Source organism: Nilaparvata lugens, chromosome 3 (genome assembly GCF_014356525.2).
Source record: "Nilaparvata lugens isolate BPH chromosome 3, ASM1435652v1, whole genome shotgun sequence".
Lineage (NCBI taxonomy): Eukaryota > Metazoa > Arthropoda > Insecta > Hemiptera > Delphacidae > Nilaparvata > Nilaparvata lugens.
Window position 1 is genome coordinate 8,882,659 of NC_052506.1, and position 18,364 is coordinate 8,901,022.

The 18,364-nt window shown below is 30.8% G+C and overlaps 1 protein-coding gene across 3 annotated transcripts in view; it reads right to left on the reverse strand.

Moving 5' to 3' along the window:
- Positions 1 to 409: 409 nt before the first annotated feature.
- The window catches only part of LOC111053226 (uncharacterized protein C18B11.02c), a 658,598-nt gene continuing 640,643 nt past the window's right edge, over positions 410 to 18,364 (reverse strand). For all 3 annotated transcript variants that reach the window (XM_039425338.1, XM_039425336.1, XM_039425337.1), the window contains exons 7-11: positions 17,555 to 17,772; positions 15,455 to 15,654; positions 13,126 to 13,323; positions 10,522 to 10,799; positions 410 to 8,223 (exon numbers count right to left, since the gene is read on the reverse strand). In XM_039425338.1, the coding sequence (XP_039281272.1) occupies positions 8,146 to 8,223; positions 10,522 to 10,799; positions 13,126 to 13,323; positions 15,455 to 15,654; positions 17,555 to 17,772 (972 nt within the window). In that variant the 3' untranslated portion in view covers positions 410 to 8,145. The remainder of the gene's footprint in view (positions 8,224 to 10,521; positions 10,800 to 13,125; positions 13,324 to 15,454; positions 15,655 to 17,554; positions 17,773 to 18,364) is intronic.

Here is an 18,364-nt window from a genome sequence, read left to right on the forward strand (position 1 = left end):
ACGTTTTATAAAACAGGTCCTGTGATATAGTTCATATCAAATAAGCTGAATTACATTCTTCCAAGGTGATATTCTTTATGTGATCCTTATTTTCTACTGTTGTTAATAAGTCCAAGTCTTAGTGCCGGTCGCACAAAAGCCGGTTAAATTTTAATCGTGATTAATTCCACTAGAACCAATCAGAGAAGCCGTCTTATCAAAAAGGCCTTCTCTCATTGGTTCTCGTGAAATTAATCACGGTTAAAATTTAACCGGCTTTTGTGCAACCGGACCTTAGCAACTTAGTACAGAAGAGTATGGTTTTGAAAAAGTGGGTATTTATAGAAGTTGATAATAACGTTAGACTTATTATAATATTATTGTAAATGCATAACAGAGTTGGTAAAATTAAAAAGAATAAAATCCAGAATACAGTTGATGGAATTTATTTCATTCAAAGAGCAACATTTTTCTCCATAAAAGATTTTATCATGTTCTGTGTACACTATACCTGCAACGTACAAGTTGCAAAACTTGTCAATAAATACAATTATATAGATTTTCTTTTACAAATACTAAACACTTCAATACAAATGTCAAATACACATACGTAAAACTAAGCAATTCTCTTTTCAAATTAAACATTTTTTGAAGATAAGCACATTGATTTGATAAAAAATGTTCGTGTGCGAATCACAAAAGCCAGAATCTGTTTGAATGCTGCTTAATCAAGTCTGCACTGAGCAATAGACGGTTGAACTTAACTCTGAAATTTACATAATTTTGAATATTATGGATAAAAAGCATGTCAAGTAATAAACGTCCATCCTAAATACATGCTATGAAAATAATATGCTGCAGTCATTAATTACAATGACTTCCAGAATAAACTTCCATTTCTATTACTCTGACAGTTTGTGGCAATAGAAATTATCGTTATAGCAGAACGCCAGAATAAATAATTTTTATTTCGATACAGTAATTGAAAAATTTATTGTCTCCAATTCAATAAACAACAATAATTGAATAGTAAACGACATTTTGTAAATGAATGAGAAGACGCGAGTAGGTCTAATCCAGAAGTAATATAAATATTTATTTTTGATGACAGTACATAAAAATAAGAATATAGGTGAAAATATAGAGTAAGTTTGGTCAAACGCATATAAAAAACCCAGAGCTTATCGCATGTGGGAAAAAATTCCTACCTTACATTTTCTTTAAGCTTTGCAAAATAATATATTATTTTCAAATTTCACTTTTGTTTTTATATACGAATATTTTTATGACAAAACAATTATTATACTTTTCCAATGAACAACAACAAATGAGTACAAGTACCCACCGCATCACTCAAATTTACTCAATTTCTGTACCTAACAAGTAAATTTTTAGCTAGCAAAACAAACATTCAACAACAGAATTTAAAATTTTATTTACAAAATCTAACTAAACTGTTTCAATATAATAAACACGTTTCGGCCTGTGCACCTCAAACTTCAAATCTAAGAAAACGTAATATTACTATAGGTTTTAAATTTTTGTAAGGGTCTTATTCATAAGTGATCCATTAGCTTTCTCCAAAATATTGTAATATTTTGTTGGTGGATGAAAATAATATCAATGAATACCTGTACTTGAATGACGTGGTGTTTACATTTAGTATTAATCAACTATCCTAAAAAAAAACAGAATAAAAAACTCGCAGATCATGATATTGTAAAATTTAAATTTTTGTAGCTCTCAAAAAGTATCTAACATTGCACTACCGTAACTAAATGATACATATAGCTTACAAGCGGAAATTCATAAACAGTTTAATTTCAAAGTTATATTATATGTTCTTGAACAATCATCATTCCTAATATTCTTTCTAAAAATCCTATATAATTACATTCTTATGCAGACTGGATAAAAAAATATTTTTTCAATTTCATAGCAATGACAATATTTCAAATTATGCATTTTTATTGTTTACTCATTATTTATAAAATCTAGGTGATAAAAGATGTTGGACTCTGTGTTATGCTCAGATTGATTCAATCAGTTGATCAGTTTCAATTCATTTATTTCATACACAACATTTTATTATATACAAAATACTAATCACTAATTTCCCATAAATTCTGTAATAAGAATTACTGGCTACTTGAATCTATTTGAAATGTTCACATTAAGGTAACATCACAATACTCTTAAATATTCAATTGAGACTTATCAATTGAGGATGAAAAATGAGTCAATCAAGGGATTCTGAAATGAGTGCATTGAGAATGGTTTTCTATTAAAAAAGTAATAATGCTCTAGGGTACAGAATCTACTATGATACCCACTGATGGATAAGTATTATAATCTACCTTTTGTCAAGTGATCAAAAGACCAGGCACTTTCTAATGTTAAAAATCACTTTGAAAATATGAGTTTATTCAGAAAGAGATTAAGCCACTATTCTGTAAGACATAATTATTCATCAGCTAAAAAAAATATGGAAGATTTAATGAAGATAGTTTGGTATCGTCCATATTATGAAAAAATCTGGTGTGGCGCACTCAAACAACTTTCCTTGCCTTAATGAAATTTTTATTGTTCTCGTAGGTACATTATTATAATATCATCTGTGAAATTCTCTTGAAAGTTCAAATTCAGTTCCTATCAAGGTACCTAGAATACATTTCTAGGTACATTGGTTCCTATGAATTGCATGGACTATAAAATAAACATGATACACAATGACCAGAAAATAAAATTTCATCAGGTATCTCCAGCGTAAGAGTCGAGTTTTCGGAAATATAATTTTAAATTGATAAGCTGACAAGATCAATTCTCCTATCTCTTCCAGTGAATGATTTAATAGAATCAACAGTTGCCAACAGTTTGCAATTGAATAAGGATATTTTCTCGAATTTCGAGCTTATTTTCAATTTGAGGTGAAAATGTAACGGTACATTAATTGTAGAAATTTTTATGCTGAATCTTTTCCACTTGATTTTTTTTTGTTTAAATTGAATCTAAAGCCTGATAATTGGAAATCTAAAATCGAACTTTGCATAGATGGGGCGGAGCTCCTGAAATTTTTACAGATATGTGACTTGCGGAAGTTGATAGAGGATATCAATGACAATCTTAGGTATAAATTTGATCAAAATCGTTGGAGCCGTTTTTGAGAAAATCGCGAAAAACCCTGTTTTTGACATCATTTTCGCCATTTCAACCGCCATCTCGAATCGCATTTGATCGAAATTTTTCGTTTCGGATCCTTATAGTGTAAGGACATCAAGTTCCAAATTTCAAGTCATTCCGTTAATTGGGAGATGAGATATCGTGTACACAGACACACTTACACTCATACACACATACAGACCAATACCCAAAAACCACTTTTTTGGACTCAGGGGACCTTGAAACGTATGGAAATTTAGAATTTCGTGTACCTTAATTATTTCGGGAAGCAATACTTTCCTTACCTATGGTAATAGGGCAAGGAAAGTAAAAATCAGAAGTTTATGGAATGGATCCATGACACTCAGGGAATCCGCAACAGAAAATTATTTTTCAGATGAGTGTTGAGGTATAAATTTGAGAAACATGAGAAATATACTTTTTCGTTTTTTTAAAACACCGAAAATCTTTTGAATTTATTGAAAAGCTGCAACATTATTGATGGTTCATAGTATTATTAAATATCTTTTTGAAAGTATCAATCATCATAAATTAACCAGATGAATGGAGTGATATTTTTCGATAAAGGCTTGTCAGAAAAAAGGCACACCATTTATACTAAAGCCCTATTAACTTGATATTTATTCTACAATTATGATCTTAATTTTTTTTCATTTCAGTGGGAGCAATTTTGAGTTCCGTTTGAGAGGTTATGAAATTTAAGTTTCAATTTCAATTTTAAAATTAACAAATGTTACCTTATTCACGTTTCAATTCTTAATTTCATCGAGAGCAGTACATTTTGTATCATTATTTGAAAACATCTTCAACAGCCTTGAATTGATTGTTCAATACTGGAATGCACTCTAATATTTAGTGAAATAGTTCATTAATGGATATTGTGATTTTGCAATAGACACTGGAGACTTCCATATTATACCAGAATCAATAGTTATAAGAGAGTTGAATTTATTTCTTTAAAAGAGATCATACAAAAAATGTTGGGCTAGGCGTCTAGGCTATTCTCAACTTTCTAATTACAAAAAAATCTAATCTGGAAAGGGAGTCAAATTGCTGCTGATGATTGATTGTAGCTATTTAAACTATACGTTTTGTATGATTCAAGATTTACCATTTATTTAGACAGTATACTGTACTCTTATACATGAGTTGTAATAGAAGCATATGCAGAAGTTTTGAGTTTCGACAAGTTTCTTAGAAGATAATATTATAGTTCAAGTAAAAATATATATCTTCATATACATAAATAAGAGATGAGTTGAATAAAATATTGTTATCAGATCAAGCAATAAGAGTTTCTACTATAATGGCATGGAATAATTCGGTTTATTTCAGAAAGTTGATCAATCCACTTAGAAAAGGCAGGTTATGGCTCTATAGATGCCTATACAGAGAGCTGTTTCTGAAGAACTATTCTAAATATGAACAGAAAATATGATATGTATTGAGGTTTACAAGATTATCAAATTGGAAAATACTAAACAGTATTGTACGAGAATTATGAGATATGCTATCACATAATATTTAAGCTATATGCACAGACTAGCAAACAAAACACACACGACTCCATTGACAACAGATCAACACCAAAATGATACTTTAATCCTAAACTGCCAATATCGATAATAATTACATCATTATAAATCTTTCTGACAATGAAAGATAACTGGGAATTGGAAAAATAAATAATTACATCTTGTTTAAAAATCAACTTTTCTTTACATTTTTTGAAGAAGCGATAGGGGCAAATATTCAATGAGCATACAAATTTCATCTCTCACTATTCATAGACAAATATATAAGGCTATTTAAAAGCAGAACAAAGTTTTATTTGGGATTCCATGAATGAAAATGGAGTAACGGTAAAGTAGCTAACATCACATTCATTCATCAGATACGATGAAGATATAAGTTGGAAATCTTTGATTGTTGATGATGATAAGCATCTAAAAATTACAAACAATGATCACTTTTTAAAATCTTTTAATTTTACCGGGATTGACGATTACAAAATGATGTAGAAAGATATTATTTACATTGTTATTCTGTATGCTCAAAGAAGCTCTGCTCGATTGAAGGCACAAACTCCATGATAGAGTTCTGGCACAAAAGGCAAGGGAAGCATTCACATCATTACCATCAATCTATTCTTCAATCTTGGAGTGCTATTCACAATATGAACAAAATAATGTAAAACTTCGAGTATTACTGATTGAGAAAAATCCAGAGTACTTGATGATATCTATCAGCATAATAGTTCTTAATCTTTGTTTGGAAAGAACTTGAAAGAAAAGTTGTACAAAATTTCATGACTAATAAAGTAATGACATATTTATAATAAAGTGGACCCAAAACCATGATATGATTTGGAAGTTGTTATCTATTTTAGAACGAGCATAGCAATAACGTACGGTACTCGTATGAAGCATAGCAATAACGATTTTGAGATAGATATTAATCATTTACAATTTTGGTAACAATAACCATAGAATAACATTCAACAAGCTTGTATTTATTACACAAACTTCCTGATTTTGAAAAAATAAGGTAATAAATAATAAAAATTTAGAAATATTCCTCGAATGTTAATAATATATGATGAAGTTGGCCCATACATGGTTCGATGAATCATTTACCATAACCAGTCCAAGATTGAAGTGAATAGTGACTAACTAAAACACTCTCAATATTTTCACAAAATTCCAACATGCCTAGAATTCATTTAAACTACTTCACAATAAACTAAACTATCCAATAATAAACTACAATCCTACAAAATGTCTTTTGTTCTCTAATAATCTTACATAGATTACACAGTTCAATTTACACAACACTTACACTTATTTCATACATAATTTATTTACCACATAATTTTTTTCCAAAGGTGTGGAGTTGGACCTTTTATCACGACACTCGATCTCACACAATTAAGCTCTGTATGATGTTCAAAAGGCAAACACTATTCATTATTCAACACTAGCTTCAATATCTATTATGAGTAAATAAGACAGTAATATGATTTAACTATCATGATCAAATTATGTATAGCAATCTTCAATGAATGTGAAAATACACGAATTGATAACTATATTCAATAACCAATGTAACAAAATTAAAGTAAATGAGAATATTATGAGGTACAATGTATCAACATTAATGAAATGTTTTTTCATTTTTAAAACCTCACCTCAAGAAGAAACCAGGCTTAGTACATCAATATTTTATACTAAGAGACCCAAACCAATGTGCAGATGATTACTCTAAAATATAGATTAGTTTGAAAAGCTTTTGATAACTATACTGGATAGTCAACAGTGTAACCCTTGGATGATTGTCTCAGTATTTAGCAGTCTATTGATTGTTTTTAATGCATTGCAAACAATTTAGAAAAATTTAAAATGAAGATGAAACCCCAATAATTATAAGAAACAAAGATACCAAGCGAACGATTATATCATGATAAAACTCAAAATTAAGAGTTAGATCAAGAAAACATGATTCATAATCATAACATCATTTCTATTTCCAAACTACAACTACATGATTGCAATTGGAAACAAAATTTCCAAGCTCATTGCTAATACAATTCCATACAATATGTCTTTTAAATTTGTTATTACTTTCAATAAAGCGTAGCATAAGTGGGACTGGGGAAGTACTCATATTCATGTGACATGAATATTGGAAAAAATATGATTTTGAGATTATTAAACTGTGTGACTGTGAGAGTCAAAATTTGTTACCCATAAAAATATTCTGCAGATAGATCGTGATTATTAATTTTTTTACAGCCATAGAGATTAATCTATTTTACTAGATATCTTTCTAACAAAATTTGTAAAAGGCTCATCAACTGACATGGAAAAATGTCTCAAGCTGTCAAGTCTACTTAGAAGTCAAGCTGTCAGAAGCTGACAGAAGTCAAGCTGGAGAAGTCAAGCTTAGAAGTCAGTTAGCTGTCAAGTCTAAAATTCTAGAAGTTTCTAGCTTGAGCTTGAAGTTAACAATTTCTTCCACAATGATTAATTTCGATTCATTCTAGAAATTCAATATTGGCATCACTCTAGAAATGATGCGATAATATTGATGAGAAGATTCATTGATTGATATTGAATGAAAAAAATGATCAAGTTTCATTGAAATCATTCAATATTTATGTAATGTATGAGAAAAATTCAACTCTAATGGAATCACTATTTCACTGTATTAATTTAAAAATATGAGAAGGCTATAATAAACACCTGGTACATGGTGAAAAAACCAAAGATTTGAAAACACTACTGTTTTGGTGAATCAAAACTTCTTCAATGGTAATCCTCCACAAACTAATCAATGATTCAAGGGCTCTGTTGGTAGCTTAACTATAGGGTGAATCGAATAATTGCGATATCTAGCTTTCATCTTATTACTACGCTTTGTAATCTATGATGATATTGTGTGCATACTGTCTCTTTTCAACTTCACTGCAAAACCAGTTCCATCCCCTCATTAAATTGACACTTTGAAGGCCACATTATTATTGTATTGGGATAACTGTAACAATAAATCGAGTCTTTTGTCCAAAAATTGAAAATATCATTGACCAAAAAATCGGTTCAGCATTGAACGACTTATTTGAAGTCAAATATAACAACCCGTTAGATTAATAAACAATCCAATAATGAATAGTCAATATCAAACATAATAATAATAACTATGACTAAAAGATAAAAAATGTAAATGCTTATACATTCCTCATCAACTAAACCTGGCTTCTTTGATAAAAATGTTTTTTTTTTGTTTCAACAACCGAAATGAATGAATTACCATCTATTGAGTCAATGATGTAATAAAATAGAAGGTGATTATTATTCCAAAATACGATAGTCACATTTCTGTAACCGATTAAACAACTATTAGGAATATTAGGAGGACAAAATGATGACTCGTCCATTTAATTGGTGGTTGAGAAAGACACACATTGGGTTGGGTTGGTTGGACTTAGCTTCAGTCCGCTGCTTCCGATTCTGTCCAATCAACCCTGGCCCATTCTGGTAGCTCCGTCTCATAACTCCAGCCTGGTCCCTGCCAACACAATCAATCAATCAATCAATCAATCAATCAATCAATCAATAATTTCATTTAAACATCATATTATGAGCACAAAATCACACTATCCAAATTACTAGCACTGTTACAAGTGATTGTATATTCAAAGTACGTGATGAATTCCAAATCTGAAGAATAAGAATGTATATTCAGAGTACGGGATGGAATCCAAAATTAAATAATAAGAGTGTATATTCACAGTACATGATGAAATACAATATTAATTAGAGCATAATGAAGAATATCGGGGCACCGAGCTTCGCTCGTTATTTTTATTCATTGATAAACAGAACACAATTCTCTAAAATTATCGTGTTTATATTTTACAGCTAGCTATACGTCAGCTTATGAATTTCGGGGATGCGATATTTTGATTTTCCACAGAATTATTCGCTCACTTTTTACTATCCACAGACGACAAAAGTCTCAGCTGTTTCAGCCAACGATGAATGAAATTATCCTTTTAATGTCGTTCAGCGAGTTTTCCCAAGGATGAGACCTAGTGCAATCGAATTTTTATATCATAAACCTACTATGCTCCAAATTTCGTGAAAATCGTTACAGCCGTTTTCGAGATCTGGTGGAAGATATTTTGATTTTCCACAGAATCATTCGCTCACTTTTTACTATCCACAGACGACGAAAGTCTCAGCTGATTCAGCCAAGGATGAGTTATCCTTTTAATGTCGTTCAGCAAGTTTTCCCAAGGATGAGACCTAGTGCAATCGAATTTTTATATCATAAATTTACTATGCTCCAAATTTCGTGAAAATCGTTACAGCCGTTTTCGAGATCCGTTGAACATAAATAACCAGATATCGGGGACCGACCTTTGCTCTGGAGTACAAAAGCATAAAAAATTTAATACGAAAGAAGAAATTATAATAACATTCATACATGATTGAAAGAATAAGACTTTGATATTCATACAGAAATGTTCTATCTAATCACAGCAAATTGAGATTAATTCCCAGAGGAATGCAAAAATTTCCCTCACAGAGGCCCAGTTGCACAAAAGCCGGTTAAATTTTAATCCTGATTAACTTCACGTGAACCAAATCAGAGAAGACCATTATAAAAAGATGGATCTACTGGAATTAATCAGGATTGATAATTACCCGGCTTTTTTGCAACCGGCACCAAGTACCTGATTGAATGATTACAAAAGTTCAACAGCTGACTTATTGTGCAGTTCATACACTCTTACCCGGTCAAAACAGTAAAAGTTGCGACATAAACGCCCTATACCATGGGATATCTACTTATGCTATTGTTTCTCTATGATTAAGATCACCTCGACACATATTATTATAGTGGGGTATCATAATTAGGACTAAGTTTAGTATTGTTTCGTTTTGTTAAATATTGGTACAAATGTTTACAATATTCATAACAAATAGTGTAAAAGTATAACACAATTGATTCAGTTTATTTTAGTTTTGTTGGAGGATTTTTTAGTTTATTTTGTTGTAGTTAGTTTTTTGTTAAGTTGAATGATATTCCGGTTTGTTTGAATGTGTTCTGGTTTATTGTACTGTAGTCCAAGATAAAGTTATTATGTTAAGCGACTCATCCCTCAGCACAAGCATTATGCTTAAAGAGGGACGAACCATTCATATTTTTTCAAGGGCACTTACCTTTCATTGTTATTATCATTCATTATTATATCCTATTTTATTTTATTTTTTAAATATTGTATTATTCTATTTATTTTATCTACACATAGGATTCTGTTTATTTATTGAATGTTTAATGATTGTGAAATGCGTTTGTGTTCTTGAATGTGATTGTAATGTAATTTATTTATTTTATTGGTTGAATAAAGCATTTATTTATTTATTATTTTATTAGCAACTTTTATATGTATAATAATATTATAATAATTATGTATATGTTTTGTCAATAAACTCCTCTGGTTGCAATTCATTGGCAATCAGAGAAATTATTATTATTATTATTATTATTTTTATTATTATTATTATTATTATTATTATTATCAAGTGGTGAAAATCGGAACTTACTGTATGTCAAACTCTCAAGAATTTCCTCATTGTAGAATACATACAGTAATGATTGAATGTGAATATATTATTATTATGTAAATGATTTTGACACTCCTCAATTAGCTATAAGCTAGAGGAGTAACTAAAAGCACTGAGTGTATTATGATTGTAATGTAATTTGAAGAAATGAATAAATTGAATTGAAATTGAATTGAATTATTATTATTATTATTATTATTATTATTATTATTATTATTATTAAAGCACTCACCCTGTACTTCCAGGCGTGCAGGTACATGACGAGATCGGAGGGCTTGGGGTCGCGGTACTTGACCTTGCACTCGTAGCAGTGCGGGTCGGAGGTCATGCGCTCCGCATTGAAGACGAGGTCGGGCGCCTCGTGGCCAGTCTGCGTGGCCACTGTCACCTTGGTCGACGCCGCCACGGGCGAAAGCGTCGCCAGCGCCGGCACGCTCACGGGACACGGCGGCGTCTGCTGCTGCGACTGTGGAGACACGTTCTCACACGGCGACGGCTCGCGACTCGGAACTGGAATACAACAATCGCGATAATGTTATTACTGAGCATATTGAGATTGAGTTTATATACTGCATAATTGGCAGAAATATAAAATTAGTTAGTTTTGTAATCAATTTTATATCACCATCTCAAACAGGCCTAGTACCTCGAGATGCAAATACTCAATTGGCATTGCATTTTATTTTGTAATAGTATTTCCTCATGTTGTAACATTTGTATTGATTTTATTATGTATTTCTAAGTTGTTGTAATTTTATATTTCTGCCAATTATGCAGTATATAAACTCAATCTCAACAACTTAGAAATACATAATAAAAGCAATACAAATGTTACAACATGAGGAAATACTATTACAAAATAAAATGCAATGCCAATTGAGTATTTGCATCTCGAGGTACTAAACCTGTTTGAGATGGTGATATAAAATTGATTACAAAACTAGCGCTAAAATGTAGTTACTGAGGCCGACAGTCGCATATGAAGTGACACATATTACATAACAGTATCGATGATTTATCAATTTTAGCTTCGAAGTATATTGTACAATATTATGATATACAAGTCTACATGAGAATTCTAAAAAAGGTATCTATATTCTCACATTCCATTACAAATCTAAAAATAAAATTATATTAATTATTTTCTGAGTATATACTAATTCCAACTGTACACACCTCTTTTACAAAGAGATAATCAAGAAAAAAATGACAAGCAATTCAAATATTATAGTTATAAATCCTTAAAAACACTTCACTTGTATGGGCTACTTTTGTACAAATTAATAAAAACTTGTAGTACTTGTATTTTAAAACTTTAAAATATTCCAACAATTTTTATTTTTGTTGAAATATTTTAAAGTTTTTAATAATAAAGGATACTACAAGGTTTTTATATTGTTTTTATTAATTTGTACAAAAGTAGCCCATATAAGTAAAGTGTTTTTACTTTTAATCAGATACAAATTTGTATTATACTTGCAGCTTTATTCATTTCAAGGGGATTGTTCTTTCAGAAGAAATTTCATTTTTAACAATGTTATTAAAAAAACCCTGCATTGTACACTCAAAAATATAATTTCCTGATTTTTTTCACTACCAATCATATTAATGAAAATGAAATTTATCCTGCTTTTGAATAATACAACAATTACCGTAAATGCAATCAATATTTTAGGATTATACTACCAGCAATTTTATTTAGACGCTGTCAGTCTAATGATAGGTTTAATAACAAGTATTTGTTGAAATTTAATGAATGAATAAAAATTGTACATGAAAGAAAGAAAATCTATTCCGTTGAAGCCGGATTAAGAGCTTAGTAGGAACAGAACATATTGTACAGGAGAATTAAATTGCACTATATGAATGTAATCCTTAATGTAATAATCAAATCACTGAAAAACGCTGAATATGGTCTCACTCTACCAAGAATCAAGAAACAAAATAAAAATTAAGATCTTATGTAAAAAAATTGAAGTAAATTGAAAGAGTTTTGAAGCGGTTCAGACAGAACAATAATTATTAGACTAAATTTGGGAATAGAAGACGTTTTGTGCTATAGTGAAGTCCACGTTATAATGACAGTATTTGATCAACTTTGGTTTTGCTATCATTCGACAAAGCCGGTGGTACTATCCTTTTCTAGGTCCACAACGATACCAATTATGTTTTTGACAGTGTAGAAATATAATTAATTAATTCAGAGAATCGGCATCGCTATTTTTCTATCTTTATCCACTGCCATTATAACGTGGACCTCACTATAGCACCTGATTTCTCATTACGCTATTGTGATTGCTATCCTTGTCTATCATTCCACAAAGCAGATAGATCTATCCTGTTTTTTATCAAATTATGGTGTTATGTATCAAGTTGAGATGATACTGTATCATATTGTGTTGATACTGTATCATAATGTCAGTATGTCGAACACAAATTGGTATAGTGAGGTCCACGTTATAATGGCAGTATTTAATCAAGATTGGTGTTGCTATCCTTGTCTATCATTCGACAAAGCAAATAGCGCTATCCTTTTCTAGCTCTGTCAACGTTGCCAGATCGTTTTTCAATGATGTAGAAATGTAATTATTCTACAAATATTCTATCTCAATAATGGAAATTTATTATTTAATAAATAGAAAATATATTTCAAAAAGTGAAATGTTCAAAAATTTGCAATGAAATTGCAAAAACTGAAAGATAACAGAAGAGTTCTTTCCTACACGTGATTCTGTGATTCAAATTTATAAAACTGAGATTACAAATTCACTAGATAAGATATAGTGAAAAACGTAAGATTCAAAAAATACTTGAAAGAATGTCAGCCAGCCCCTACCTTTGTCGTCATCTTCGAACAGTGGTTTGAACATAGAGAGTTCAGAGTCGCCGTCCATCCCCAGCCAGTTCTCAGCGTTATGAATGCTGATCAGATCTCTTATCAATTCTTCGTCGGTTTTGCCTATTCTACCACCTTTGCCCTTCTCGGGACCGAACACTGTATGGTTATACAATGGATCGTTCACAACTGGATAGCCTGGAAGAGTGGGACAAATTATCAAACTAAATGCTTATTGAGAAATAAAATTATTATTATTATTATTATTATTATTATTATTATTATTATTATTATTATTAGTTTTATTAATCATCATTCGAGTAATCTACAGAGTGTTTCAGAAGTAGTATCTAACATTCTAGGGTATTGTTCCTGGATGATTGATTGATTGATTGAGTACTTTATTTATGTAGATTACAATATATTATACTGGCTTATACACTTATATACAATAGCTTACAATACAGCAAAATTATAGATGAATTTACATAATATAGACTAAGAAAATAATTATTGAACTGTATATGATATGAAAAAGTGATTTGTAATATAATAACTATAGATAATAATCATATTGTTATGCATCTACATAAATTGGCGGAGCTTTGGACTTATCAATGTCCATTCTTCGGAAAGAATATTAAAAATATCCTCCCCACTAACTCTCTACCAAATGATAGGAGACTACAAATGTCGTATTTGAAGTGTCAAAAACTCAGCGGTTATCCTTATAACTGACATTTTGTTTTTTTCACTTAGGAATTTTTATCTCAAGATCGAAATCTTGTATTGATCTGAAATTTTGCATGAATATTTTTGCTAAAAAGACTCAACTAAAATAAAATAAAAAATTTTCGATATAAATTTTCAAAATGGCTGCCATTTTAAATTTTTGATTGCAAATTTCACGAAGACCGTTCACTTTAAAAAAAATTACAAGAGACAAAAAAGTTGGCAAATTTTATCAAAATTTCAAGGATATATCTTATTTATTGAGATTGGTCAAAGAATAACAGAGAAATTAATTCTTTTTGTACAGCATGTATGACTATGAACAAACAAGATCATCTGAAAAACATTGTAGAATCAGCTGGATGGCCATATGGAGCCATACCGAGTTCCAAAGCTTCATCTTGAATACAATTGGAATTGGAAATTTAATTCTGATGTTTAAATGGTGACAAGTGGTCATGCATGCAGTACAAAAAGAAATAATTTCTTTGTTATTTTTCGACCAGTTTTATTAAATAAGGTATCCTTGAAATCTTTATAAATTTTGCTAACTTTTTTGTCTCTAGTAATTTTTTTGTAAAGTGAACGGTTTTCGTGAAATTTGCAATCGAAAATTTAAAATGGCCGCCATTTTGAAAATATACATAGAAATTTTTTCATTTTATTTTTTAAAGTTGAGTCATTTTTACAGGAAAATGGAAATCTATATAATTATCAATGCCTGGAAATTGTGAATGGAACGCAGTGTAGCCAATTAACACGTCTTAGACCAAAAATAGCAATACATTGGAATTCAAATTCAAATTTGAATTATTGTGAAATATTTGAAAACATAAAAGTTCTAATTTAGTTTGTTTACAAACCAAATTGAATAAAAAATAACACTCACTAATCTCTTAGAACTTTTTTTTTGAATTGAATTGAATTGAATTTATTGCCAAAAATTACAAATACATATTTTTACAATACAATATAAATAACATTGATTGTAACTTAAGTGCATCAATAACATGACTGTAATACTTGGCACTGCCAACATAAGATTCCTTGTGTGTTGGCAGTGAGTTGCAGTTTATTTATTCTCTATCAATTCAGGTGAGTATATGAATTAATATACAATTGATAATGCTAACGAAGAAATTACAAAAAAATTTAATAATGCTAATGAAGCTATACCTATTATACAAAAAAAACGCACAGGCTCACAGAAAAAAAATACTTGAGAATACTATACATACTATACTATGATGAAAATTTTAATCTAATTAATCACTGTGACATCTAGAGGCCATCATGACAGTGAAACTTTCTCAAAGAAAAACAAATGAACTGATACAATAAAAAGAAGTTCCTGTAATGTGACTTGGGACAATAACTTTAAAATAATTGATTGACTTTAAAATAATGATTAACTTTGAATATTATGATATACAGCAATTAGACATGCTGTATTGCACACAAAGCATTACAGTGATAATAAAATTGCTGATCTTAAAATTTATTCAAATGAATATTTCTTGATACTAGAAAAAATATAAACCAAACTATTTTGGCAATAATTCATTACACTTTATTACGAAGATAACAACTAACTTACCAAGATACTGTAAATGGACCCTGATTTGATGCATGCGCCCGGAGTGAGGCAGGCACAGAACTACACTAGTATTACTCTGTGGGTTGTAGCCCAGCTTATGGAATGTGGATGAGCATTCCTTTCCCTTGGCAGACACTTTGCACACTCCAATCTTGTAGCTAACTACTTCGATCGGCTCGCAAATTTTCACAACCTCGTCCCTGCAAAAGTAATGAGAGCACATTGGATAAAAATGATGATGAAATTGATTTTTGTGATCTACTAATAGGCAACATACAATGAGATAGTATTGGTAGGAAAGAATCAATATACCATAATTAAAATAGTTTCACCAGTAGAAAATTATGAATAAGTACAGTGAAAATACTTTGACTGAAATACTTTTTTCCTACAGTTACCTTGAAAAGTGACCATTCCTGCACTGATTACAGAACGCAAAGAATCACTTTTCCGCTCTAGTGGGCAAAGTATTACATATTAGTATTTTTTTAGTACTTTGCGTACTCTTAATACTTTGCGTATTATCTTGCAGCCATCTCAATCAGCTGTTGACATTGTTGGTGTGTATTTTGAATGCAAATTTGTTCTATCTATATTTTTTTCTGATATTCAAATAAATAAAAATGAGAACTCATTAAATTATACATTTTTAATATGATTAATTATTCATTATTTCAAATAATATATTTTCATTCATAAATTGATTGGTTGATTTTTTTTTAGAAATTAAGATTTACTCAAAAAGATTCAAATTAATTGGATTAATTTAATTTTTAACTTGAATAAATTATCGATTATTAATTTTTAATTAGATTATCGAGTTTAAAATAAATTAAAGTTGTTATTAATAACAAAATTATACAGACAAACATTTGATGGATTTCAGCCATCATTTCACCCATAATCAACCACTTCTCATATTCAATGGTGAACTGTAGGAGAAATTTAATGAGAAATACGTGCGCAAAGTTCCTCTGCTGCACTCAAGAAACCATTCCGCAAAAAAAATGTAGAGAGAAAATTTAGAGGACAAAACTTGTTGGTAATTTTGTAAGCTTCAATTTTGTACAGAACACAAATGTTCATAAGAAGCATAGTTTCCGAGATATAAGCGAAAAATTAAAAAATGGCACTTTCAAACCACCCCCACCCCTTTAGCACAGGGGGTAGGGGTGAGGACTTTTGATATGTTAATCCTCTTACTATCCTTAAAAGAATTGTGGAGTTGAAAATTGTGTTCCAAACTTCTCCCTCTATAATCTTTCGTTGACTGGACTGTTATGAATGATTGGAAAAAGAACAACAGAGTTATCTCTGTTCTATTCATTAAGTACATATCACATAATTTACTACACTTTCCAATACTTACCAGTTATCATCCTATCACTTACTTCTAGCAGAAAACGAACAATTGTTGCAGCAATGAAATTCACCCCCTACATTGAAGCTGCTATATCAATAAAAGGAAAACTTGGAATAGCTCTTGAAGGTGAAATATTTTTGAAAAACTCTTGTGCCTTCATTTTTACTATCTTTTTGGCCTTATAACTTGTGAACGATTGATGAAAAAAATCCGTGCTGATTATGAGCTGATAGAGCATCAAATTATGAGAGACATGGAGATATGGAGAAAATGTAGAGGACAAAACTTGTTGGTAATTTTGTAAGCTTCAATTTTGCACAGAACACAAATGTTCATAAGAAGCATAGTTTCCGAGATATAAGCGAAAAATGAAAAAAGGTACTTTCAAACCACCCCCACCCCTTTAGCACAGGGGGTAGGGGTGAGGATTTTTGATATGTTTACCTCCTTACTACCCTAAACAGAACTGCGGGGTCAAAAATTGTCTTCCCAACTTTTCCCTCTATAACCTCTTGACTGGACTAGTAGTATATTATGTGATATGTACTTAAAGAATAGAACAGAGCTGATATGTTAATCCTCTTACTACCCTTAAAAGAGCTGTGGAGTTGAAAATTGTGTTCCAAACTTTTCCCTCAATGCTTTTATTTAAGCATTCGTTGCCTGCCTGGACTATAAATGAGAATGATATTGTATGTATCAATGTGTATCCAAATGAATAAATTAATAAAACTCACGGAAATTGTCCTTCGACCCTGCAGACGTACTCCTTTTGCACCTGTCGATTCCTGATCTGCTGCTCCATCTGGCGCGCCTTCTTGGGCGTGCGTCCGAACAGCAACAGGCCACTGGTCAACCTGTCCAGCCGGTGGATGGTGCGCAGATTCCTCAGCTGGTACTCCTTCGCCAGGATAAACACCACCGTGTTGTGCCTGTACCGGCCGCAAGGGTGCACCTGTCACAAATCACATGCCAACTCAATCAACCTATCCTTCTAGATAGAGGTTAAAATAAAGGCAGCCTATCCATCTATCTTCTCCTCAATCCAAATATTCTCACAAATACCAGGCCAACGTTAATACTTTTCCTCCATCGAGATATTTCGACAATTTCTATGTAAATTTGGGAAAGGAACAGTTTTGAGCTTCAAGCCTGTTGTTCCCTCCCCAATCATTCATAGTTGAGAATTATATTGTAACCTATATGTATTAATGTATAAATAAATAAATATATATTAGATACACCGTTTAAAATATTTAGTAATTAAAATATATCTGAAACTTCTCTTCAAAAGTAATATTTATTCGATAAACCGTTCACAAAAAAACACCAACGTTGGTTATTATCTTCTAATTTGTTCAAACATTTACAAAATTATTAATATTGTTCTCTTATATAGCTTATATACGACGACCGTTTCGTGCTGGTGTTTCACATTCTCAAGCCAAACAGAATCTCTGAATTGAAACTGAGTTTCTGTTTGTCTTGAGAATGTGCAACACTACCAGCACAAAACACGTCGCCACACCAAAGAATGTGAGTGTTTT